At 41.6% G+C, this 27459-nt stretch overlaps 1 protein-coding gene across 1 annotated transcript; it reads right to left on the bottom strand.

Moving 5' to 3' along the window:
- Window positions 1-4494: 4494 nt before the first annotated feature.
- On the bottom strand, window positions 4495-26083 carry scn4ab (sodium channel, voltage-gated, type IV, alpha, b; the record flags this gene model as incomplete). The annotated part of the gene is made up of 26 exons (XM_078245055.1): window positions 4495-4899; window positions 5402-5479; window positions 8493-8637; window positions 9583-10204; window positions 10502-10772; window positions 10918-11022; window positions 12655-12792; window positions 13161-13214; window positions 13938-14222; window positions 15344-15466; window positions 15716-15889; window positions 16354-16508; window positions 17147-17252; window positions 17471-17706; window positions 17969-18167; window positions 18526-18882; window positions 19094-19195; window positions 19984-20055; window positions 22440-22678; window positions 22850-22937; window positions 23026-23226; window positions 23661-23802; window positions 23894-23957; window positions 24808-25080; window positions 25659-25750; window positions 25955-26083. Coding segments are annotated over 26 exons (4774 nt in total), but the record flags the coding sequence as incomplete, so codon positions are not given.
- Window positions 26084-27459: the final 1376 nt, after the last annotated feature.

The following is a 27459-nucleotide window of genomic DNA, read 5'->3' as shown; positions in this document are numbered from 1 at the left end:
TTCTCTGTCCCGAGTGGCCCCTCTCTGTTCCCTGTCCCGTGTGCCTCAGGGCTCTCTGTTCCCTGTGCCTCAGGGCTCTCTGTTCCCTGTGCCTCAGGGCTCTCGGTTCCCTGTACCTCAGGGCTCTCGGTTCCCTGTGCTCCAGAGCCCTCTGTCCCCAGTTCCCTGGGTCCCGCTGTCCTCTATTTCTGATTTGTTTTGTCTTATCGTAGTCTGTTTTCCTGTCATTTTTGTAGCCTGGTTTTCTGTCATGTTTTGTTCTGTTTCCTGTTTTATTTTGATAGTCTGTTCTTTGTCTTGTCTAGTTTTATTCCCTGTGTTTTACCGCTCTTGTGATTGCCTGATGTTTTCCACCTGTTTCCCAGCCCTTGTGTCACCTGCCTCTTGTTACCTCGTTACCCTCTGTATTTAGTCTTTGTGTTCCCCTTGTCCTGTGTCAGATCATTGTATGTTGTTTGGAGTGTCTGTGTGGCATCTACCCTGTTGGTATTGTTCCTGATGTTTTGCCTGTTCCTGTTTTTGTTGGATTTTTACCTGCTGTTCCAGGACACCTTTTTGTTTGTTGGATTATATTTAAATAAATCCTTGATTACTCTTGTTTCTGCCATATTGTATTTGGGTCCTACATCCCCTGAAACTCCTAACATTACTAACACAGTTAGTTAACAGACTGTCTCAGTGTTAACACCGAGGTTAAAGAGATGAAGCTTTTTGTTGTGTCACTCTGCTGGTTAACATGCATCTGATCTCTGTGCTCAGATCGGTTTCACGGAGCGTTGAATACATTCAGTTTCCTGTGTGATGTAACTCCTCACATCAGACTCTGAATAAATTCATCAAACATCTGACTCTGTTTTCTAAAAGTGGAAGCTGTTTTACATGTTAACATCAGCAGCATATTTCCACTGAAACACAGAACATATACTTTAAATATTCAAATGATTCCTCACTCTTTGCCAACACATCTCCAATGATCTCTCTATAGCTGCAACTATTGACTATTAATCTGTGGATTATTTCCTCAATGAATGGATTAGTCGGTTGGTCTCTAGAATAAAGTTTGGGAAACTAAATGTCTTCAGTACATGTATACTCGTTTGTAGTAAAGATACAAACAGATATCAGATCAGATCTTAAATGTCAGAAAATGGTGAACAATGTGGATCGGTGTTTCCTAAAAAGCCCAACATGACGTTCTCAAATGTCTTGTTTTGTCCATAACTCAAAGATCTTCAGTTCCCTGTCCCAGAGGAGAGAAGAAACTAGAACATATTCACATTTAACAAGCTGACATCACACAAGTAGACCTGTTTTATCAAATGACTCAAACTGATTAATCAATTATCAGAATATTTGGAGATTAATTTAATAGTTAAAAAAATAATCCAGTAATTGCTGCAGCTCTACATGACTGTTTAATAACCATTTTGGGTAAGAGATGAAAATCTTAAATACTTTCCAGGAAAAGGAACTAAATCAAGTTTTGATCATTTAAAAAAAAAAAAGATTTAAACTGAAAGATTTAGTTTTTAACTTGAACTTTAAAAGTACGACAATGTATTCAAACTAAAGAATTTTAAGAAAACAAATTTCAGGTTAAATATGACATTGATTCAGTTCTGAAATTCTTTTTACTAAATTATTTATTTTCATTTTTTACTTAAATATATACTTGGAGGTTTGAGGTCTTATTGTATTTAGATTCAAATGTTAGTTTTTCTGGTTTCAGATCCTTTTAAGTTTCAGATCAAACTGAAGTGGACAGCCGTCTCTGCAGAAGATATAAAGAATATGCTTTAAGGGAAAGTTTTACTGCCTACAATGTATAAACTGGGCGATGACACTGAAACTGTCCAAACACCAGAGTCAGATGCACTATGAGGGGTTTCTAAAAACAAACTGCAGAGCTACATTCACAGAGCTAGAGTCTAACATCTTATTACAGCCAGTGTTTGGAGACTTTTAAGATTCAACTTCCACTAAAGGTTTCATCTTAAATAACAGAACCTTAAAGATGCCTGAAAGGGCAGTACAGGTTTACAAATGTGCAGGTTAGGGTTAAACATCTGAACTAGATTCCGTTACATGACTGTAGCTGACGCTTTTATCTAAAGTGACTCTCAATTAAGTGAGAGGGAGGAGAACATGTTTTTAAGGGTAGGGGAAACCGGAGCACCCAGAGAAAACCCCACACAGACACAGGGAGAACATGCAAACTACACGCAGACACGGGGAGAACATGCAAACTACACGAGGAAAGGCCTGGGATGACCTGGGTCTGAAACCGATAAATTCTAGCTAGAGGCCACAGTGCTATCCGTTGGGCCACCATGCTGCTTCACGTGTACAGGTTTAAGGATTTAAAGGTGTAAACATGCAGAGGTATTACAGTCTGTGTAAAGATGTACAGGTAAAGGTTTACATGTGTACAGGTATAAAAGTGTTAAATGGTTAAAGGGTTAAAGGGTTAAAGGTGTACATGTGTACAGGTAAAGATGTACAGTTAAAGGTGTACATGTTTGAAGGTGTGTCTGAAGAACAACAGCAGACAGTTCAGGAGAGTTTGAAGCTTTATTCACTTTGTCTTCATTCATCATCCTCAAAATATTTAATATCCATCAATCAGCAGGTGGAAACTTTGTCTCCAAGTTGATTCTTTAAAGCAACAAAAGATGACAAAACAGCTGATGTTTTAGCTCAAATTCCTGCACAGATTAAAACTAACACGATATACTTCATCCAAAAATACAATGAATAATAAAGAAATTAAAAAGATCCACAAATAAAGAAAGAAAGAAACTTCTACATCCTCAAAATGATCTTTTGTATATGAAATACTCATAACTTGTTACTTTAAGGTCTTGAAGAAAAATGTGTTGAACGAAGAATCCAAAAAACAGAGAAAAGTCTTCGTTTTAAATCACATATTTGGACACTTTTCATCCACTCTTTATTTCTCTTTAATTAGAGTTGATTTTATTTCTTTCAGCTTTGGCTTTAACTTGGTAACTAACATCACATCCCAACCACAGCTGGAGTTCCCACTGAAGAAGTCTGGACTTCTGTCACTTCGTACCGAGCCTCAGGAAGTCATTAATGAGAACATCTTGTTATATTACAGCTGTAAAATGAGTCCAAATCTCTCCCAGTAAACATGCTCACCTGCAGGAAGTCTGCAGAGATAATGTCAAAGTGAGTTTAAATTATCATAACCCCCTAACCCTAACCCATGTGGTCAGTACTGAGTAAATATCATCAAGACCATTTGCAGAAAAGGAGTTTTTTTAAGTTTACGGAACAAAGGGAGATATGTCACTTTCTGCGTCACGTGGTAACCTTCAGGAAGTGAAGTCACGTCTGATTTGAACCCAAACCTCCATCTTTTTATCAACTTAGCTCAATAGTTTTGGTGTCTAAACCTAACCAAACTGGCAAGTGTTACCTTCTCTGGTTTAGATATGAAGATGCATTTCCTGCCTCCACTAGGGGGCGCTAGTTTATGAAACACTCCTGTGGGTCGGATTAGAGGGGGGGAACATACCACCAATATCCTCTAAGGGTTTGGAGGGGGGGGTTGTTGATTTGAGGTTGGAAAACGCTCTTGTCAGTAGTTGATGCGTCAATTTAAAGAAGAAACAGATTCAGTTCCTCAGTTTTTATGATGTTCAGCTCCATTACTAAAACAGTCGTCCTAAAGTCTGTTTGAGTCTTCTTGAGTCTAAAATCAAAGTTATCTTTATACAGGTCTCATTAATGTTTTTAGACTCTGCGCTGTCATTGGCTGGCTGCTCTGTCAATCACCACTAAAGATCTTCTCAGTGTCGTATGTCTGCAGGAAACAAACATCGTTCAACAAACCAGAGCAGCAAACACAATCTGTACATAGAGAGAAACACACGTTTCTGCGTAAGGTCTCAGTAGAGAAACCTGATGCACGCTCAAAAACAGACAGGAGAAGGAAAAGTTCACATTTAACTGTCGCCCAAAAAGAGACAAAAGTCCAAACCAGGAAGGCAGATGACAATGTATCCAAAAGGGGCCAGACTGAGGAAAAATGTCAGATAGACGTGCAGAACAGAAGTCTGCAGATTAGAGAGTAAATCACAACAGTCCAGTATTAAACTGCTGATGGGAGAAGTGGGAACAGGTGACTGGAAAACAAATCAGAAATAGAGAATATATCTGAAGGTTGTGACAGACTGTTTGAATAAAGAGTCATTATATATGAAATCAATACGTGTTATATAAGTGTTACTAATAACATGGACAAGTAGAATCCCACTGACCACGTTCAGGGTGTCAGCGAGCCTGAACTCTGTTAGAAGATTAAAACCTCAGCGCAGACAGAAAATGAAAACGCAGCAATGAACATTTCCATGTCCAAAGAGCACAGAATCAGCCAACACAGTTTCACAGAACTTGCAGCAGACTTTCAGAGTCAGCGAAGCTTGAGGATCTGTGGCGTTCGCTCGGCAAGCTGGACCTGGAGTCAGCTCTGCTGCGATCTGTCTCTCCGTCCGTCTGAATCGGAATCGTCCTCCGACACACACCGGAGGAAAACAGGACGACACGTCATCAGACGACTGACTCCCTCAGGTTCTCATCACGGAGGAAGTTTGCGGCGTTTAGCGGAGGAGCAGCGTGGAGGATGAACTCTCTCTGAAGCTTCACTGGGCCGGGCAATGGCTCGTCTCCGTACAGACGGCTGATTCGCTGGCAGAGCAGTCCTTCGGTCTCGGGCGGCGCTTCTCCCCGTCCGTCCGTCTTCGCTCGGTATTTGTAGGACGCCAGTTTGAGCGTCCGCTGCAGCAGGTGTTTCCTGTATGCTCTCTGGATCACTGATGCTGCCACATCTTCCTGTTTCCTCCGCAGTGTGCTGCTGATTGGTTCATACGACACCTGCAGGGAACAACAATAATCTGGACATCAGTTTATTTAAAAACATTATAAACAATATCAGTGTCTTTTAGAATTTGACTACATAGTGGCCCTTGAACCTAAGTAATGGACCCTAAATATCCACTCTGTCTTTTTGTGTTCTCAAATGATAAAAAAATTCTCTACTTTGTTTTGGAGGCTAAAAGGTGCATCGCTAGGTCATGGAAAAAGCTGTGGAGTCTCTTTGAACGACTTTCTATCTGGCACTGAAAAAGATAAGTTATTTTTACAAAAGTAGCTTGACAGTGTTTGAAATATTTTCAAATACTTTCATAATTTCCTTTTATATAAGATATATAGGCCCATAGATGCTGAGTTTTTCTACATTTACATTTCTAAATTTTTGCTGTGTATTAATTTCTTTCTCTTCCTTTCTTCTATAGTCTGTTTCCGTGTTACTGGGGTGTTTGTTTTATGCATGCTGATTCCTTATTTTGTTATATGATGTATGTAGGAGTGAAACCTTGGAGGGGTTGTTGGCCATGAACTTCTCCTCCATGCTTGCTTTAAGAGCATCCATCCCTCCGGCATCACCTAACACCTGCACACAGAATGATTTATTACAGCTTCACATAAAACCCAACCCAAGAGCTGCACACATAAAGGTTTAATACATAACATAAAACTTAGTCTATATCCTTGACTCCAATTGCTCCGGTGCTGTATGAAATTCCGCCGGATGCATGTATGTCCGTTTCCTTCCGCTCTTTGGAATTTTAAACTGGTGGATTTGTGAGGACTATGGTTAACTGCTCCTCAGATCTCTGCAGGGTAAATCCAGACAGCTAGCTAGACTATCTGTCCAATCTGAGTCTTCTCTTGCACGACTATTTTACACCGGCTCCATGCAGAGATTAGTGCCACGCATGAGGATTGTGATTAGTTTAAAGAAATGCCAATAAACCATAGCACGTTTTTCTCCCATCCAGGAATGCTATGTGGAGTAGCCAGACCCACCTCCGCTCCGCAGCGTGTGGATGGTCTGGCAAAGCGAGTCTACATACACACTAAAAACTCCTGGGTTATTTCTTCAACCCAGTTTCTGGGTTATTTGTGTTTTATGTCTCTCTCTCTCTCTCTCTCTCTCTCTCTAATGTATTTTTTGTTGGAGGGGTGTATTTTTTGGAGTTATTATATTATCATGTGTATGTCTTGTACAGTCTGTCATGTCAGTTGTCATGTACATGTATATGTCATTGTATTGTCTGCATGAAACTATCACTCAAAATCCTTCACTTCCAAATCCTGGTACCCACACACAGACGCACACACTCAGTCTCTCTCTCTCTCACACACACACACACACACACACACACACACACACTCATGAGTCATGACAAGGTATGGAAAGAGTAAAAAAAGACGTATAAAATCATTACATCAGATCACATCATATGTGTATAAGTTTAGTTTAGTTTAAGAACAGTAACGATTTTATAATAATAGCCTGTTGATTTTGGTTTGTTTTATTCAAGTAACGTTATAAAATATAAATCCAACATGATATGCGTTGCAAATAGATACCAGCAAAGGACTATGGCAGGCGGAGACAGAAACACATTGAGGAGTGCGATCCATCTGGCACCCCGCCAGCTGGATCTTCACACAGGAATAAAAAAACGAGTTCACCTGTGGCGTAACCCAGACGGCCACACATCGTCTGTTGGTGAGTGGTCTTGACATCGGACCAGCTTATTTTCGCCTCTAAACGACACTTTGGTTCCAGGGGCAGGGAGGCGAGGTAAGCATTTTCATTTTACCGGAAGTTTGTTGCAGAAAATGTGCTTGTTTAAACAGTGCTTCTAGAATAAACTCTCTAACGTTCCATTAACTAACGTAACATAGCTAGCTAGCTAGCTAGCTTATGAAGAGTAACTGACATTTAACTGAATTAACGTTATTTCAGAGTCGTTAATGGAGACATTTCAAGGCTGCATCGTTGTTATCTATCTAGGTCTGTTTGCACATTCAAATTTACGTTACCTAATAAGTTATCGGTTTTCTTTTTTATTAGTCATTGTCATTGTATGCTACATTGGCTGGCTAGCTTGCTAGCTAGATTAATGCATTCTCTTTAATACATCCATGGTTAATGCTACGACAAATGTTAGCACGCTAAAACGTAGCTAACATTGATTTAGCTCGGTTTAAGGAGTTTATGAATAAAACGTTACTAACGATAGCTAATCCACAGACCATTAGAAATGTACGGACATTATTATTATTGGATATTTTAATTTAGAAGTGTAAAAATGGGCGGCAAAAGCTTTTTTCACTGGCAACTGTCACCGTCCTCAGCCTAACGTTACTTTACATTATGTTACGTCTATATTAAAAGACAAACGCCGCCATCTTGCTTGCTGAAAATGAACATGCAGAAAAGGGAGGAAAATTTGTATTCTGCTATCATGTAGCCTATTTTGAATGCTCACGTTTCTATATTGCATGTGTTTTTAATTGTTTGTGTAACGTTATTAAAAGTTATGTATTAAGTACTTTATGTAGTTCCTTTTAAATAAAAAATGTAATGCTGACAAATCGCCAGGTCCCGCCTGGGGCTGCAGTGTACACTCTGATTTATACACAACTCCCTGGAAGTTATCTCTGTAAATTTATTTTTAATGATGAATATACAGAACAAATTTATAGAGTAGAATACACACGCTTTTAAAAGAGGGAATTTTGGACAGCCAAATCTAAAATCTATTGTGTGCCGTTTTTAGGTATAACCTTTAACATAAATCAGGCTTTTGAATGATATATGAACTAATCCCTAATGTAAAAACCTTCAGAATATAGAGAGGAAGGAAACTGGAAAGTCTGGTGTAACGTTATGTAAGTTCGATACATTACAGGTGAATAGGATAATGCATTTTAACAACATGAGACTTCTTCCTTTTTACTGACATTAAGACAATTATTTTCCTGTATTATAATTTTTTCTGAAATTTTTTTGTTTAAATGCAAACACGGCTTTATCTAATGCTAACTTTTGGGCAAATAGACAGGGTAAAATAAACATGTAAATGTGTATCTGTTTTTTTGTAATAGTCTGAAAGAAGACATGCTATGGAAGAAAAATAGCCCTCAGCCTCCTCAGCTGCACACCCCTCAGTCTCAGCAGCATCAGCCTACTCCTCAACACACACAGGAGCAGCTAGACCCTATTGGGTTAGGGTTAGGGTAAAAAGAATAACCCAATTGTCTGGGTTGAAATAACCCAGAAATTAGTTGGTCCCTTTTTAACCCAGGAGTTTTTAGTGTGTAAAACTTAACCCAACAGCTGCACACAGAATGATTTATTACAGCGTCACATAAACCCAAACCCAACACCTGCACACATATATCATATAATCATATATCATATATCATAGATCATAGATCACAGATCATAGAATGATATAATATAGAAGGATTTCATACAACACAACCTCAGGTAAAACCTAATACAAAATAACATAACATGATATACAATATTATACTTTATAATGACATAAAAACCCTATATATATATATATATATAGTAATAATAATCTGAGTCCAGGTGGAGTTACCTGGGCGGTGAGAGCCAGCAGGATGTCCAGACAGTGGATTTTGTCTCCAGGAACCAGCGGCAGATCCATGTGGATCAGTTTGACTGTGTTCGGTTTGGAAATCCTCAGAGGATCCTTCAGAGTGTCGCAGAAATCTGACAGTTTACTGTGGAATACAGGACATTCAGATTAGGATCAACACATCAGAGTCAGATTATAATATCAACCCAGATCAATGCTTTGGCTACATCGCAGTGTAACGTATGCAGACCATTTGGCAGAGCAAATTGTGTGAGTCACAGCAAGATGGTGAGCTTTTATTTGTTTGATTGTTGTTGTTTCATAATTTGTTTGGAGCTGGTGTTGTTTCAAATTCTGTTTCCCCTGTGAGATCTGTTTCGCCTAAACCTGAACCAAACCTTAACCCTAACGCTAACTACGCATTTTAACCAGAGGGACACAGCTGGACGGGGGAACAGCCACCTGGCACAGCACTGTGAAACATCAATGAAGCATCAATCTACTGTCAGCTGTTATCAAAAACACAGTTGACAGGAATCAAGAAATAAAAACAGAAAATCTCAAAACCAAACTGCCTGCATTTCCTGTCTAGCACTTGTTTAATTAAAAAGCAAAGCTGACAGAAAGTTGTTCCAGCCAGATCACTCAAGTCCTCCTCTGCTGTCTGTGTCCCAGTAAGTACAGATGAGAGAGAGACTTCTGTTTTAAACTGTGGAACTCACTGCCTCTGGATGTTATAAAGCTTTCTCAGGATTTGTTTTAAACAAATAAAGACCAGTTTTAAAAAAACTGGAATGATGTTATAGTATTAGTTTACAAGTGTAAATCATTGTTTTTTATATCATCGCTATCCTAGTATGGAGGACTGGTTGCTTTTTAAACCTGGTGTTTATTTTATTTGGTTGTTTTATTTGTTAATTTTTAACATTTATTTAATTTTTGTTGTAATTTTTAGTGTTGCTTAATCTTTTCTATCGTTTGTTTTTCTCATCAGTCTTTTAATCTAGTTCTGTAAAGACTCTGGGCTGCATGTTTTCATGAAAGGTCTTCATAAATAAAGTTGCATTGAGAAAGTAATCCCTGGAATCACCTGTACTGGATGAACTGTGAAGCGTCAGGGTCGAACTTCTCCCAGGTTTCATAAAACATCTCAAAGTCATCCTCGCACAGCGGATCGCTGCTCTCCTCCGTCGCCACGTTGAAGTTCTCTAGGATGATGGCGATATACATGTTGACCACCACGAGGAAGGACATGATGATGTAGGTGGTAAAGAAGACGATGCCAATCCCTGGGCTGCCGCAGTCGCCCCGCACCGCAGAGCCTGGGTTCTCCAGGTTGGGGTCGCAGTCTGGCGGCGTGTTCATGATGGGGCTCAGCAGCCCATCCCAACCGGCCGACGTGGTGATCGTAAAAAGACAGATCATGCTGTTCCCAAACGTCTCAAAGTTAAACATGTCGTCGATCATCGCCTCCTTACGCACGTAGGCGAAGTTGGACATGCCGAAAATGGAGAAGATGAACATGATGAGGAAGAGTAGCAGGCCGATGTTGAAGAGCGCAGGAAGTGACATCATCAGGGCAAACAGCAGTGTCCGGATCCCCTTGGCTCCACGGATGAGACGAAGGACCCGGCCGATACGAGCCAGTCGGATCACACGGAAGAGCGTGGGCGAGACAAAATACTTCTCTATGATGTCAGCGAGAAGCAGGCCTGAAGGGAAGGAAGGAAGGAAGGAAGGAAGGAAGGAAGGAAGGAAGGAATTACACAAAAAAGAAACCCAGATATATCTAGTGCTGGGATGATATGCTTTTGTCCAGATTCGATTCTAAATGCCAATATTCTCCCATCCAGGAATGCTGTGTGGACCAGACCTTGCTCTGCAGCGCTGTGGAGGTAACACTGGACATGTGAGACTAGGGTTTTGGTTAGACGAGATGCTGACTGACCTAAGATGGACAGGAAGGGTTAGTTAGGGTTGGGTTTGGGTTAGACGAGCCGGTAACTGACCTACGATGGACAGGATGACGACCACAAAGTCGAAGATGTTCCAGCCGACAGAGAAGTAGTGCTGGCGGAGCGCCGCAATCTTCAGCGTGCACTCTCCGGTGAAGATGACGATGAAGACCAGGTTGATCCAGTACAGGATCAAGACTTTGTCCTCGCTCTGCTCGTCCGTCTCCACCATCATTGTCACCATGTTGAGACAGATCAACACCATGATGAAGATATCAAACACCTGCGTGGTCACCAGGTCGAACACCAGAGCCTGGAACTTATTCTGCAGAAGCAGAAGAAACAAAAGATGTTCAAATCCTCAGAGCCTGGAACTTATTCTACAGAAGAAGAAGAAACAACAGTTAGAGATGATCTTTAGTTAGACTGAACCTTTAGTTAGAGGTGATCTCTGACTAAACCTACTGTACCTCAGGTCGTGGAACAGGTTTCTGAGGTTTCTTGGAGCCCAGTTTCTTCATGGCGTTGTAATATTTCTTCTGCTCCTCCGTCATGAAAATATCTTTTCCTCCCAAGTAAAGATACAATACATAACAGTTAACTCAGTGACAGAAAAATAGATTTATCTCTACTTTTAAACTAAACTAATCTTAACAACAGTTACCTCACTAGCCATGTTTCCATCCACACAAGTATTTCTGCAAATTAAGTAATATTAAATAAAAAACACCTCATGAAAAAACAATACAATTTGATTGAATTTCATGAACATCGACACAAAGTTTATACGTTCAATCTCGTTGAATTTTCTCTTAACAGCATATGCGATAAACGCTGACGGAAATATTTTATTTGCCGAATAAATAATTAATTACATTTTTTAATTAGACGGAATGACCCAATTCAGGAAAATGTATGGAAACACCTTAAGGGCCCTATATTGCACCCAGCGCAATTAACTTTCTACACTGACGCATGTATCATTCCTATTTTGCACCTGACGCATAGCAGACTTTTCCCTCCACAGACACACGTTGGTAAATTAGGGAATGAATTTGCGCTCCCGTGGGCGGTTCAGCGAAAAGAGGAGGCGTGTTCAGGCACAAACATTCCATGGTGCTATTTTACAGTTTCAGAAAACAATTCCGCCACAGACCAGGAAAAACCTAGTCTAAAGTCAGTGGCGCATTATTCAGATGCTATTTTAGGGGCACATGCTTGGCCGTAATGTAGCGTGTGCACAACACGGACGCAGCAGTTCCCATTTTTGCAAACCATACATAATTACAAGGAAAAATATTACTGAAAATGCGCTTCAGGTGTTTGGATAGGTCAGGAGGCACTTTACAGTACAGTCCTCAAAAAGTTGCAGCATTCTTTGTGGCTTGTTGTGTTTTACACAACATTTCCATGAATCACGGATGTGTTGATGACATAAATGAGGAAATATTAGAGGACTTAAGGAGACGTGATGTTGAACTACGGCGGGATTGGACACTTGAGGGTCTGGGAGTGGCAATTCGCGATGTGTTCCTGGTGGAGCGGGTGGACGGAGATGGAGTGGGGGGAGGAGGAAGGAGCACAACAGGAGCAGGTGGTGTGTTTGGAGGCCCACGCTCCATGGCTACAGCAATCCTCTCCAGACTTGAGGAGATGCGCCCGAGAGGTCGCAGAAACATCGCCACCCGGTCAAGACGGGCCTTTATTATTTTGCCGCATCCTGGACAGCTCCCGCTGGTGTGTGCCAGGCAAATCTGCCATCATAATAACAACGGGAACAAGCGCGCCTGCTCTTAAAGGGAATGTGAGATGACGCTCTGATTGGTTTATTGCACGTTACGCCCAAACCACACCTAGCTACTTCAGACCAACCCATTTTAGATTTGCGTTGGGCGCAAAACTCATTAACCCACAAAGCTACTTGTGTTTCGCGTTTGATACTTGCACTTCAGATCGTTAAAATAGGGCCTTAAATGTCTCAAATCTATTCAACATACCAATTTAACAGAAAAACAGCATGTGACGTCATTATGCAGGTTTTTATTCGCTTTAAAGCCGTTGGATGGAAACATTCACCGGTGTTATTCACATGAATGATTTTAGAACTTCAGATAATTTGATTGACAAGTGGAGGGAAACATAGCTACTGACACAGAGAAACAGATTCATCTCTTCGTTTAAACTAACGTCAGCGAGCAGAAACTTATCTTTGATTTCTGCTGGTTGAAGTTGTCGATGATAACTCCGATGAAGAGGTTGAGAGTGAAGAAGGAACCAAAGATGATGAAGATGACAAAGTAAATGTACATGTAGAGATTGGCCTCGTACATCGGCTGGGACTCCACCTAAAAAATCAGAAATGTGAGGTAAAGGTCTGACTGATGGGACAATCTGCTTCACTATCAGTATGAGTATCTGTTACTGTACCAGTGGGTTATTATAGTAAACTAAAACTAAAATAAGCAATAAAAAGGGTTTTTAGTAAACTGAAACTGTATCTGCAGGTTAAAAAACTAATACAAATTAAATGAACCATTTCAGTTTATATTTAAAAGCCCTAACCCTAAATATACAAAAACTGAAACTAAACTAAAACAAAAACTTTGAAAATTAACTTAAACTAAACTAAAATCAAAAGTAATTAAAAATGCTAAACTATTATAACCTTGGTAGTACCAGTGTACATAGTAAAACATTTAGTCAGTGCACTGACATCTGTGGAGTCCACCGCTGCGTACATGATGTCCATCCAGCCTTTAAACGTGGCCTGAAACAGATAAACAAGTTTAAATAGAAAGTCCAGTCGTCTGCATACAGTGAAACAATGAGAGTACAGACTCAGCTCAGATCAACTCTACAGGCTAAATCTAAAATCAGGAAAGTTAAACTCAAACGTGATGATTTAAGCTTTATTTTAGCAGGAATATTCCCGTTGAGATTCAGAATTTTTTTTTAATGCGAGTTTCACACAAAGAAGACTAAAAACTAAACAGCAACTGACATCCAACAATGAATGATCAGTGTTCAGTAACTGGACAAACAGTCCTTAATCCTGTTTTTATAATCTCCATGCTAAACATCCCTTAGGACGGTCTGAATTTAGATTCACAGGAAATCTTGTCGGAATGGATTTACCATATCTCAGTAAAGCAACCCCCCTCCAAACCCTTAGAGGATATGGGTGGTATGTTCCCCCCCTCTAATCTGACCCACAGAACGTGACGTAGCTCCGTTTGTTCCCTAAAGTAAAAAAACGGGACATGAACCCTGGTCTCCTGGGTGAAAGTCCTGTGTTTGTTTGACCCATCCATCCCCCCAACCTGCCTCCTTGGTGCTCTTATACTTCCTCACCTTACTTCCTGCTTTGCGCCCGTCATTACTACGGCCACGAGAGGGCGCCACCACTAGGAATCTAAATATAGGTCAGCATTGCTGTTTGAGCTGTTGGACAGCCTCAGTGAAGTCCCGTTTGTTGAGTGTTCAGACTCACCACCTGCAGCAGCGACAGGTATCCCATCCCCACGTTGTCGTAGTTGACCTTTACGTTCTTCCAGCGAACCCCGCTGAAGTTTGCCTCGATCAGAGCAAAACACTCACTCCTGTTGTTGACGTCTTCAGGGAGAAACATCTCCTCAGATGTCTCATTAAAACAGTAATAAAACTTTCCTGCAAACAGATTCACTCCCATGATACTGAAGATCAGCCAGAATATCAGACACACCAGCAGCACGTTGAATATGGATGGGATCGCTCCGACCAGCGCGTTCACTACTACCTGCAGACCGACAGACCGGTACAGAGGGAGAGACAGAAAGTCAGACAGACAGAGAGACATGTGGGAAGGGAGACAGGTTGATAAGTAAAGGTCCTCACACACTCTGGAAAGTTGTGCATGTTAAAATATAACTACGACCTCACGTTGTGTTATTCAAGTTTACACACTGACTCCAAAAGATTCGTCCGTCATGAAAAAAAATCTTAACGGTTTCAATTTTCAAGGGATAAAATGAGGGATTAGGAGAGAAAGGCAGAGCGCCAGCAGTGTAACATTTTGTATTATTTTGCAAAATGTTTCGCAACGGATTCATTAATATCCATAGGACTCAGTGTGTAAAGTCCTAAAGGGTTAATGAAAGACGAGCAGTCCATTATCAGGAATTATACTATGGTCTGGGTGAATACTCGATTCTGATTGGCTGCAGGGTTTCCATAAAAAAGTGATGTAGGACACCTATTAAAGGAGTTTCGGTGAAACTGTCTGTTTACTGTTCTAAATGAATGCGCTACATTAAACAAAAAGGAAATGTGAATCTGTTATTTCCAACTCATCCTCTGAACACCACAGGATGGTGCTAACACACACACTGTAAGAAGTAAGTTTTAGTGCCCCTCTGAACTGACTTTGTTTCACAGCGAATAACGTTTTCTCACATCCGTTCACAGTTCAGGTTGCTACTTCAGGCTGTGGCCGACAGTAACATTATAGGACCTTATAGGATGGAAATGATTATTCCAGGTATTAGTCAAACCGTCAGGCATAACCAGGGAAACAGAGTTATTGTTTGTAAAAACTTCAGATTTCTATTCTAAAACTAATTAAAATATAAACTAATGATTTAAAAATATGTTATTTGGCAAGTGACCATGGTATAAGCGGGTTAATGCCCCTCGAGATGTCCATTGTCAGGTATTAATGGACTTCTGCACGTCGGCCGGTTCACGTCTCACCGTCGTCCATTAATACCTGACAATGGACATCTCGTCGGGCATTAAACCTTACTTAATGGATTCTTTCGGACAGAAAAAAATTCTCATTTTTGAAATGTTACAAAGGTGAAGACAGGTAACCTTCTGCCAGACCTGTCTGTCTGTCATTGTTTAAAGTGCATGTCTCACCCTCATTCCCTCAAAGCGAGACAGGGCCCTCAGTGGCCTCAGAGCTCTCAGTGTCCTCAGAGACTTGATGGCTCCTAGCTCAGAGTATCCCAGGATGTTTGCTGTCAGTGACACCAGAGACACCTGGAAGGACAGGACATCACATTACCTGGCTTTTTAGGTGTTCTGATCCATGATAAACTCTCTTCTGGAGAGAACAGATTGGGTTTGTCTACAATAAGGACAAACCACCAATATCCTCAGAGGGTTTGGAGGGGGGGGGGGCAAACCACCAATATCCTCAGAGGGTTTGGAGTGGGGGGGGCAAATACCCATATCCTCAAAGGGTTTGAAGGCTGGTTGACTGAAAGAAACAGGTTGTAAAGTTCTTACGTCTACGATGAGGAAGTCAAGCCAGCACCAGGCGTTGGTGAAGTATGTCTTGAACCCGTAGGCAACCCACTTCAGAGCCATCTCCACCACGAACACATAGGTGAACACCTGGTCTGCGTACTCCAGAACCATCTTTATAACGCGGCGCTGCTCCAGGTAGATGTCCTCAAACGCCTGTTCACAGGGAGGGTGGTATTTATGCGGGGTATTTATGCTAAGTTACCATCTGGTCTTTGTCATTACCTTTCATCGTAACGTTAGGATTAATAAATGTTGTGTCATGGTGTTAAAATGTTTGAGTCGGTTCAGGATCATCTCACCTGCTTAACATCTGGCTGTGGTGTTAGTTATCAGAATGTCAGCCATGTTTGTAGTCCACTTACAGCCATGTTAATAGCCCTGCTGTCGGCCATGTTGTCTCCACAGGTTAGTATTCACACTGCACACATTCCTGAGAACCAGGTCAGAACTGAGCTGCTCAGTCACGTGATCACATCAAACAAACTAACAGCATCCGAAAGACTGAGCAGCCATCAGACAATGTGCAGCAAAGCAAATAAAATGCAGCAACACTGAACTTGGCGTTAAAATGGTCAGGTATTGATCAATCATCTATAGTAATGTGCAATAATATTTACCAGTGCTCCACTGCTCATCAGGATCATGAAAATGATGAAGCTCTCAAAGTAGTTGTGTTCTACAATGCAGAAGCAGGTTCTCCTGATGTTAGACCAGACCTTCCCTCTGCCCTGGGACGTGTCTACGTCTAGGAACGGACAGTGGCGGTACCAGTCTGAAATAAAAATACAACAAAGGTTTGATTTCAATCCGACAGTTACATTACAACTTCCATCTGTGATCGTCTGTGAGTCTGTTTGTCTGGTTATGTTTCTCTCTGCTGTCCTCAGCTCAGTCTTCATCTTAAATAAAATCTGTCTGAACTTCAGACAAATATCTGAATCACTCATATCCTGCTCCAACATTGATAGTTACAGCCGTAATATGCAACAGTTCATATTTCATGTTCCATGTCCGCTGTAGTTTAGGTTCTCTGTCAGATGAGCAGAACAGTGTTCATGACAGTGCATTTGTTTTCAAACCACAACCATAGCATATAATCTGATGAAAATGTCCGGATGTCAGCGCCATTAGGAAAGAAAATAAAGATGACTTTATTAGATGATTTAACATACAATAAATAAGAGTTAGCTAGTGAGCACGTTTAGATCTGCAGTAACTGGCCGTCACAGAGAGACTCATCACGGTTTTTATTAATCACTGATTGGTTCCTTCTCTTAAATAGGTTTACACAAAGAGGTCCACATCTCTGAAGTTATTTTACAATTACGGTCTGTAAATGTGTGTGTGTGTGTGTGTGTGTGTGTGTGTGTGTGTGTGTGTGTGTGTGTGTGTGTGTGTGTGTGTGCGTACTGTCACTGTAGCAGTCCACAGGTGTGTTTGGATCATCTTCATCATCTTCACCCTCCTGAATGTCAGGAAGTTTCTGGACGGTGCTGCAGACCGACGACCCATCACACTGAACACAGAAACATTTTACAGTTTACACTCAGGTTCACATTTGATTGTAACACCTGAATGTCTCACTGGCAGATTTTAAACTTCCATCTGTGATCGTCTGTGAGTCTGTTTGTCTGGTTATGTTTCTCTCTGCTGTCCTCAGCTCAGTCTTCATCTTAAATAAAATCTGTCTGAACTTCAGACAAACACTTCAGTTTTATAGAAAAGGGTTTTTACTTTGGAGAGTTTTTCTTCATTTTCTTCATCCACTTCGTCCTCTTCATCTTCATCGTTGTCCGGCGTCTCGAAGTCCGACTCGGCCTCGGCGATGGGGACCCTCAGGCGGCCAACGTCGTGGTTGTTGCCATGGTTACAGTCGAGGGACTTAACCTCTGACCCCTGCTGATCTAAGGTCACAGCGGTCAAAACCAAACAATCCTTTGTTGTCCTGTCGTCTTCCTCACCATGGACCACTGACGATGATATCCACAAACAAAAAATCAGTAAATCACAAAATCAATCTGTGATGTAAACAAACACAAACCAGTCTAATGAATATTTCATTAGAAAAATAAGAAATAGTACCAAAGAAAACATTAGTTTCATACAGTACATAAATAAATAAATAAAGTATTTAGTTAGATACATGAGGAAGTAAATGAATCTTTAGTTAGATAAAATTGTCCGTAGTTATATAAATAAGTAAATGAATAGAGTCTGTAGTTCCAGGTCTACCGGTGTGTTCTGGGTCCAAGTGGTTCTTCTTTCCCGTTAAAGTCCAGATTTGTTGGAGGATCCAGGTCTTGGTCCAAGCCACGGCCATGTTGATCCTGTTTATGGCGATCTGCAGGTTGTTTTCTCCTTCTTCTTCTGGAGCCGCAAGATTATCTCCACTAAATGAGCTCAGCAACAAGGCCAGGAACAGATTCAAGACCTGAAACAAGACCAGGAATACATTCAGGACCTGAAACAAAGTCAGGAACAGATTCAGGACCTGAAACAAGGCCAGGAACAGATTGATAACCTGAAACAAGACCAGGAACCTCACCCTAAAGTGACAAAAATTATGGACCCCAGACCTGGATCTGTGTGGACTCTGTATCTACAGCTGGACTCTGGAGGATTGCGGACTGACTGAACCTGGCTCAAAGCCTGGTTTAGGGCCTGGGTTTGGGTTAGTATCTGTGTGCCTGCAGACACTCACCAGCATGTTCCTGACAGAATGAACCTGGCTCAGAATCTGGGTTAGGGTCTGGGCTATGGTTAGTATCTGTGTGCCTGCAGAGACTCACAACCATGTTCCCGATGACCATGACCATCATAAAGACGATCAGACACATGGTCTGGCCGGCGACCTCCATGCAGTCCCACATGGTCTCGATCCACTCCCCACACAGCACTCTGAAGATGATGAGGAAGGCGTGGAAGAAGTCGATCATGTGCCAGCGGGGGTGCTTGCAGTCGAGCGAGATACGGCAGACACAGTCTTTGTAGTTCTTCCCAAACAGCTGCATGCCGACCACGGCAAAGATGAAGACGATGATGGCCAGCACCAGCGTCAGGTTCCCCAGAGCGCCCACCGACTTCCCAATGATCCTTATCAGCATGTTGAGGGTCGGCCACGACTTGGCCAGCTTAAACACTCGCATCTGAGAGAGAGACAGGCAGAGAGAGAGAGAGACACAGGTAGGGAGACAGGTACGGAGACAGGTAGGGAGAGAGACAGACAGACAAGCAATGTCTTGTCATGCTAATAAAATTAATATTAAAATTAACAGACAGACAGTCAGACAGACAAACAGACAGACAGACAGACACACAGACAGACAGAGAGACAGGCAGACAGACAGACAAACAGACCAGTCTGAAGGAGCGCAGCACCGACAGGCCCTCAACGTTTGCCAGTCCGAGCTCCACCAGACTCATGGTGACGATGATGCTGTCGAAGATGTTCCAGCCCACCTGCAACCATGGCAACAGAAAAACCACAGACACACATTACCATGCTGTCATTGTCATCACTGAGCTGGTTTTAAACAGGAAAGAGAGAAAGAAGAAACGTCATGATGACAGACTTAAGTGTTAACGTCCGTCCCGTCTGTGTTGTTTCACCTCTGAGTAAAAAGGCTTCACAGAACTTGTTGACTGATATAATCTAAATGTACGTGCTTGATTTCCTTGTTAATGGCTCCGTCCAGCAGCTGCATCACGTTAAAACTCATCTCCAGACAGCTGCTACATCGTCATACATGATCAAACAGAGCAGACACATAAATCTCTGAAAGTCTGTAACGTAATGGGCTCTCTCACTCAGCAACACTGCAGCTCCCAGTCTGTGTTTTTATACCAGGATTATGTCTTACTAACGGGGTTTAATCTCCAAACTAATGCAGGACGCCTCAACACAGATAAAACTGGCTAACGTTAGCTAAACAAAGTGCAAATGCACTTCAATTCGGTTCATTAAAGAGCAAAGTAACAAGTACAGGACCGGTAAGTGACAGAGGTCCAGATTCATTAGGCATGAAAGGTTTGGTGATCAGTGCCCCCTAAGGAAACATTCTGGAGAGAGTTAGCTAACATTAGCCCTCCTGAATATTATTAAATATCATCAACACTTTGATGTTGGTTATAGATAACAAAGATGCTCTATTACACTCAGATACAGAAAGCTGCAGGCTTGACATCGATGACGTATGTGATGAGTCATGACTGTTCCTTCCTTCTTCCAAACAAACAGGAAGTCTGACCTGGAAGTAGTAGTATGGGTCCATGGCCAGAAGTTTGAGGACCATCTCAGCTGTGAAGATCCCTGTGAAGACCTGAGAGGGTCAGAGGTCAGAGGTCAGGGGTCAGAGTTACATTTACTCCATTACATTACTTTAGTCACATCTTTGAGTTATTTCATCTCAAACCATCAAGACAGTGCCTGTTCACTTCTTCACCTTTTTTACTTTAGAAGTGTGTGTTAGTGTGTGTATCATTGTGTGTGTCTGTGTGTGTGTGTGTGTGTGTGTATCATTGTGTGTGTTAGTGTGTGTGTATCGTGTGTGTGTTAGTGTGTGTGTATCGTGTGTGTGTTAGTGTGTGTGTATCGTGTGTGTGTTAGTGTGTGTGTATCATTGTGTGTGTGTTAGTGTGTGTGTATCATTGTGTGTGTGTGTGTGTGTGTGTGTTGTGTGTGTGTTAGTGTGTGTGTGTGTGTGTGTGTGTGTGTGTGTGTTATTGTGTGTGTATCATTGTGTGTGTGTGTGTGTGTGTATCATTGCGTGTGTATCATTGTGTGTGTGTTAGTGTGTGTGTTAGTGTGTGTGTGTATCATTGTGTGTGTGTGTGTGTGTGTGTGTGTGTGTGTTAGTGTGTGTGTATCATTGTGTGTGTGTGTGTGTTTGTGTGTGTGTTAGTGTGTGTGTATCATTGTGTGTGTGTGTGTGTGTGTGTGTGTGTGTGTGTGTGTGTGTGAGTGTGTGTGTATCATTGTGTGTGTGTTAGTGTGTGTGTATCATTGGTGTGTATCATTGTGTGTGTGTTAGTGTGTGTGTGTGTGTATCATTGTGTGTGTATCAGTGTGTGTGTGTGTGTGTGTGTGTATCATTGTGTGTGTGTGTGTGTGTGCGTGTGTGTGTTGTTTTTAGTGGATAAATTGTACTCAAACAATTAGTAGTTTCAACTGAACACATTACACAAGAAAGAATATCTATTGATTGGAGATGTTTAGTAGACACAGAAACTACATTGTTGAGGTTTACCAAAAATATTAATGTGTGTTCAATTGTGAGACGTGTCCTGCGAGGGTGAAACGGCTGTCATGACAATAGCATGATGGTGAAACTTTCTTAAAAAGTGATAAACATGAATGTAGGCTGAACTGATGGAGCTGTCCCGTCTGTGTCTGTCTTTGTCTTACATGTGTATTTTGTCATTATTATATGAGTTGTGTTATGAAATGATATTGTGTGTGTTTAGTTTCTGTCTTATCATTTCCTATTTCTGTATTGTCTACAATGCATTGTAATGTTCGTATTAATTATTGCATAGTCCCATTAAGAGAGTTGTAAGGACATAAAGGAAGAATAGGATCCTAAATAAACAGACAAAAATAACTAATTTAATTCTACTTGAGTACATGTTTTACAAAGTAACAGTACTTTTACTCTGTCTGCTCTCTCATCGGCTCATCCTGAAGGTCCGTTCTGACACTAAGTCTGCCTCTCTCACCACCAGATGGCAGTAATGTTCCACTAGTTACATACTGCAGTGTTTAAATCTAGACTAGCGTTGGAGTCCACTGGTATATTTTGCATGTTTGTTGAAAAATACAGAGAAACAGGAGATAAAGGTTATTTAAAAATCAAGAGACGGTCAGTTATGTATTACATACCTGAGTTATGTCTTGTTTATCATTGACTTAAACATTTTGTTTTTAACAGAGGTCTCTCTCTGTGTGTGATGATGGACACACCTCCAACACAGCAGTGGATCATTATGTAATCATGATTTGTATTTAAGCAATGTGTCACTTTACTAACACGTTTCTCGAGAAAGGTCCTTCATCGTTGTTTTAATTTGGTTAATTTTGCGCATATTGTTCAAGTTTGAGTGATATTAATGCTGCTCTCATGTCAGTGACTGTGCCGTTCTCCCTAAACTCAATGACTTCAGCCATCATCTCAGTTTAATTCAGTTGTTTTGATTTATATGCATTCGAAAGGTTTAATTCAGTAGTTTGTTTAAGAATCTGTTTTTATTTCATTCGTCACTCTTTTCCTTCTTAATACACACAGCCAACGCTTTGTTATTCCAATATCATCTGTCTTTTTAATCATTCAGTCACTTTGTTCCCGTTATCACATGATTTTGATTTCAGTATGATATTCCGACACTTTATTTTCACTTGCCGTCGAGTTTATCCGTATAACTTTGAAAACCGAGCCTCACTTTTAAAGTCTTTGACTTTCCGTGCAGCGCTGAGCTATTTTAAACATGCAAAGTCAAATGTCGACCTAACAAATAAACCAAATGCAGATTGTGCGTGAGGGAATTTTCTTTCTTTTTGTAATAGATTGATGAGGGAATGAATTCCCTGCACCACAAAGAAGACAAAGCAAGTGGTGCTTGTTTCTTTCTACTCATCTAGTGACCCTGGGCGACGTGTAAAGAACAGGAGACTCCACTGGGCCAATAGAAACTTTTGCTCATCACTTACCAGATTTCCGATGCTCAGGAGCTCCTCGAACTCCTCTGTCATTGGATAATGCTCCATGGCCATGAAGACGGTGTTGAGGACGATGCAGATGGTGATACCGAGGTCAACGAATGGGTCCATAACAATGGTGTAGAGCCACGGTTTGAGCCACCGCCAACAGCCGCAGCAGTTCCACTTCAGGAAGATGTCAGCGAAGGCGTACCAACACGGAGGACACAGCCTCTGGTCGTCAGCAAACTCTGAAACACACAGCAGGTTAGTCATGTCAGTTTTATTTACACAGCGCTGAATCCCAACAGAAGTTATCACTTTGTACAGTGTGTAAAACTCCATTTTTGATTGGCTGTGAGAACCTGTGGGTGTCATGTGATATAATGTCTTCATTGTCTTTATTGTCTTTGTGTGTTTACCTTCCATGGCAGTATGTTCTTGCTCGTGTTTGTTTGTGTCTGCAGATGAATCCTGTTTTTCTAAGAGCTCCGCTCTGCAGGCCGCCTGCTGTAACAGCGAGAATAAAAGCTTCTGATTGGACCTGTAAAATGTAAAGATGTTGATGTTGTTGGTTGTGTCGTCTAATGGATCAAACCTCCTCCTGTCTCTTCTTCAGCAGCTCCAGGATCTGAGTGTACTCTTCCTCCTTCTGTTTGGCCTCGGCTATGTTGGCCTCGTTCTGCTCGGCGTACGCCATGGCAACCACGGCCAGGATGAGGTTAATGAGGTAGAATGAGCCAAGGAAGATGATGATCACAAAGAAGATCATATAGGTTTTACCTGCTGCTCGCAGCGTCTGCAGACAGGCAGACAGAAAGGTGAGAGACAGACTATCAATATTTGGAGCGTCTTTTTGAAATAGTCTTTCTACTTTCTGTCAGCCTTGTTCCTTGGCCTGACAAATCTGCCTGAGTTTATCTGTGAACCAGGGCTTATCTGCATTGAATAAGACATCAGACAGAACTAAACTGTCTGAGAGGAAACCTGCTCTCATTTACCTGCTCATGTCAATTATTACCCTGTCTAAACTGTATGAAGTTGGTCCCTCCCACTAACCCTGTCACTTAGAGAACAAACTTAATCCAACAACAAAACATAGCTATTAACTTTTCTAAGAAACAGCTGATGGAGGAAGAATGTTGAGTGCTTATCATCTACTGAAAAAAGTTAATCTGAAACACTGATAAATGACCCAAGCCAGAGAGCAGTGAGGCCACGTCCATTACTGACCAGCTGAAAAAGGTTTTCCCAGAAGTCCTGGGTCATCAGTCTGAACAGAGCCAGAAACGCCCAACCAAACGAGTCGTAGCTGGTGTAGCCGTAGTTTGGGTTTCTCCCCGCCTTCAGACAGACGTAACCCTCTGGACAGACCCTGAACACATCATATCATCAGTATTATTTAGAGTTTAATCATGGTCATTATAATTTTGGTGTTATTACAAGAGGAAGTGTTGTGAACGTACCCGGCGTCCGAACTGTTCCCACACAGCAGAGCATCCAGTTGACCAGGCAGGAAGTAGAAGTTCTCTACAGACAGACAGACAGACAGAGAAAGAGAGACAGACAGAGGTATTAGTCACATTTCACTTGATTATTTGTCACATCACAACGTGTTTGGGCACAGAGGCTTCATCAGAGCTTGAAGTACACGGATTGAGTTTGGTAACATACACAATGGCAGTTAAAAGCTTCATTCAGTAACCAATCACTATTCTAGATACAGGAACCAATCATAAATAATAATAAATAAATAAATAAAAAGTATTTAGTTAAATCTGATGTGAAGCCGCCCTGAGGAGGGATCCATCTGCAGCAAGGGTCAAAGGTCAGGCGCTGTCATATGCTGAACACATTTTAAACCCCCTGAGGAACATTCATAATTTCTGATACTGGGCTGTGTTAATAAAATGAATACTGACTTTACTTGACTTGTCTAGTAGTAGTATTTGAACCTTCCACAGGTCAGCGATAAGCAGGTCCAAATGCAGAATTCAGTAGGATTTCCCGCAGATTTGACACACATCCATGTCCCAGTAATACTGGTTACTAACCTAGCTCTGGGGAGCTTATTTCCCAGAGTCCTTATGTTTTCTTGCCTCGCAGTATTCCTTGGATTGGGGTGGCACCTAAATCCTGATTGCAGCTGCTGCCATGGTCCTGCTCGACGCCCTGCTATGCCCCGCAAGGCCCCGCAAGGCCCCGCTACGCCCCGCTAGGCCCTGTTATGCTCCGCTATTCCCTGCAACGCCCCGCAACGCCCCCGCAACGCTACGCTACGACTTACTCGATCTGTAAAGTATTTTGAGATAACTCCTGTTACGATTTGATACTATAAATAAAATGTTATTGAATTAACAAACAGCGAACATCTTCATACCTGGGTTGTTGATGTACTCATTGTAATCGAAGTCACCGCTTCCTGTCCTGTTGCTGTAGGTGTCATTGCCATGGTAACCGGTGTCAAGGTCAATGTCAGATGTGTGGTTGCTAGGCAACGGTGGTGGTATCAGGACACATTTTTGCCGCAGGTTTCCCATGAAGAGCTGCAGACCAATCAGAGCGAAGACGCAGAGGCAGAACACGGTCAGAATCATGACATCAGCCAGCTTCTTCACCGATTGGATCAGAGCTCCGACAATCGTCTTCAGACCTGGGGAGGGGGGGGCACATTACAGACTGTTCTCATGAACCATTTTTACACATGGCTGTGAAATGGAAAAACACAAGACTTTCACTCAGGAAACAGGTGTTCATGTCCCAGGAGTGTTTTAATCCAAACCACCTTAACTAGTTGCTTTGGTGTCTAAACTTAACTGTCCTCGCTTCATGCTGCTCACTTTTTGTCAGCTAAACTCAACTGTAACGGCCTCTGTAAGGACCGTCACCTGTCCATGGTGCTCTGTACCCTGCTCACCGCCACCTTTTCTCCACACTGGAGGAAGGCAAGACAAGCAGAGGAAAGGAAATGAAAAAGAAAAGATAAAGTACGAGAGATAAGTTGTCAGTGACAGGATGCAGCTGGTGGTAGTTTCCTTGGTTGAACTCGCTCCAGGTGGCATTATGATTAATCTTCTCATTGAAAGTGTGAGAGCTTATGTTATACATTTTTTGCTCATTTGTGCAGCCAAAGCTACATTGCTTAAATATAAGGGGGGGGTAAGGAAAGGATTTATGTCTGTCAGTTTGTATAGGTTACACACACACACACACACACTCACACACACTGACCTGGGATGACTGTGATGGTCTTCAGAGCTCGAAGAACTCTGAACGTTCTCAGCACAGAAACATTTCCCAAATCTATAAACTCTGTCAGGTATCTGAAACAGAAGGACATCAAAAACATCATCATCATCATTATCATTATCAACACAGTCATGTGACACAAAACTAAAATACCAAACCAGACAACTTCCAGATTAAAAAGTGAATATTAAAGAAAATAAGGTATGTATGTAACAGGACAAATAAAATAATTAAAGTATGTGCATTCTTGTGTATGTTGGGTGTGTTGTGAGTTTTACGCCATGCTGATGACCATGAAGTCCAGCCAGTTCCAGGGGTCTTTGAGAAAGGTGAACCCACCGACACAGAATCCTCTCGACACAACTTTGATCGTTGCTTCAAACGTGTAGATGAATGTAAAAACGTACCTGTACGAGAAGAAGACTGAACATTCATTTCATTTATTTACAAAGAAGAGATTGTTATTGGGTGTGTTAGTGTGTGTGTGTGTGTTTATTGTCTCATTGTTTATGTGTGTCTGTGTGTGTGTATCATCGTGTGTGTGTGTGTGTTAGTATCATTATGTGTGTTTGTGTGTGTGTGTGTTAGTGTGTGTTAGTGTGTGTGTGTTTATTGTCTCATTGTTTATGTGTGTGTGTGTGTGTGTTAGTGTGTGTGTATCATTGTGTGTGTGTGTGTGTGTGTGTGTTAGTGTGTGTGTGTATCATTATGTGTGTGTTAGTGTGTGTGTGTATCATTGTGTGTTAGTGTGTGTGTTAGTGTGTGTGTGTATCATTGTGTGTGTGTTAGTGTGTGTGTGTGTATCATTGTGTGTGTGTGTGTGTGTGTTAGTGTGTGTGTGTGTGTGTATCATCGTGTGTGTGTGTGTGTGTGTGTGTGTTAGTGTGTGTGTGTTTATTGTCTCATTGTTTATGTGTGTCAGTGTGTGTGTGTGTGTGTGTATCATTGTGTGTGTATCATTGTGTGTGTGTGTGTGTTTGTGTGTGTGTGTGTTTGTGTGTGTGTGTTTATTGTCTCATTGTTCATGTGTGTCAGTGTGTGTGTATCATCGTGTGTGTGTATCATTGTGTGTGTGTGTGTGTGTGTGTGTGTGTGTGTGTGTGTGTGTGTGTGTTTGTGTGTGTGTTAGTGTGTGTGTGTGTGTGTGTATCATTGTGTCATTGTGTGTGTGTGTGTGTGTGTTAGTGTGTGTGTTGCGTGTGTATCATTGTGTGTGTGTGTGTGTGTGTTTATTGTCTCATTGTTTATGTGTGTCAATGTGTGTGTTAGTGTGTGTTTATCATTGTGTGTGTGTGTGTGTGTGTGTGTTAGTGTGTGTGTGTTTATTGTCTCATCGTGTGTGTGTATGTGTGTGTGTGTGTTAGTGTATCATTGTGTGTGCATTAGTGTGTGTGTGTGTGTGTTTATTGTCTCATTGTTTATGTGTGTCTGTGTGTGTATCATCGTGTGTGTGTGTGTTAGTATCATTATGTGTGTGTGTGTGTGTGTATCATTGTTAGTGTGTGTGTATCATTGTGTGTGTATGTATCATTGTGTGTGTGTGTGTGTGTGTGTTAGTGTGTGTGTATCATTGTGTGTGTGTTAGTGTGTGTGTGGGTATCATTGTGTGTGTGTGTGTGTGTGTGTGTGTATCATGTGTGTGTATCATTGTGTGTGTGTGTGTGTTAGTGTGTGTGTGTGTGTGTGTTTATTGTCTCATTGTTTATGTGTGTTAGTGTGTGTGTATCATCGTGTGTGTGTATCATTGTGTGTGTGTGTGTGTGTGTGTTAGTGTGTGTGTGTG

Source organism: Sander vitreus, unplaced genomic scaffold (genome assembly GCF_031162955.1).
Source record: "Sander vitreus isolate 19-12246 unplaced genomic scaffold, sanVit1 ctg358_0, whole genome shotgun sequence".
Classification (NCBI taxonomy): domain Eukaryota; kingdom Metazoa; phylum Chordata; class Actinopteri; order Perciformes; family Percidae; genus Sander; species Sander vitreus.
Note: the sequence above shows the minus strand (reverse complement) of the source record. Positions and strands in the feature narration are given on the sequence as shown.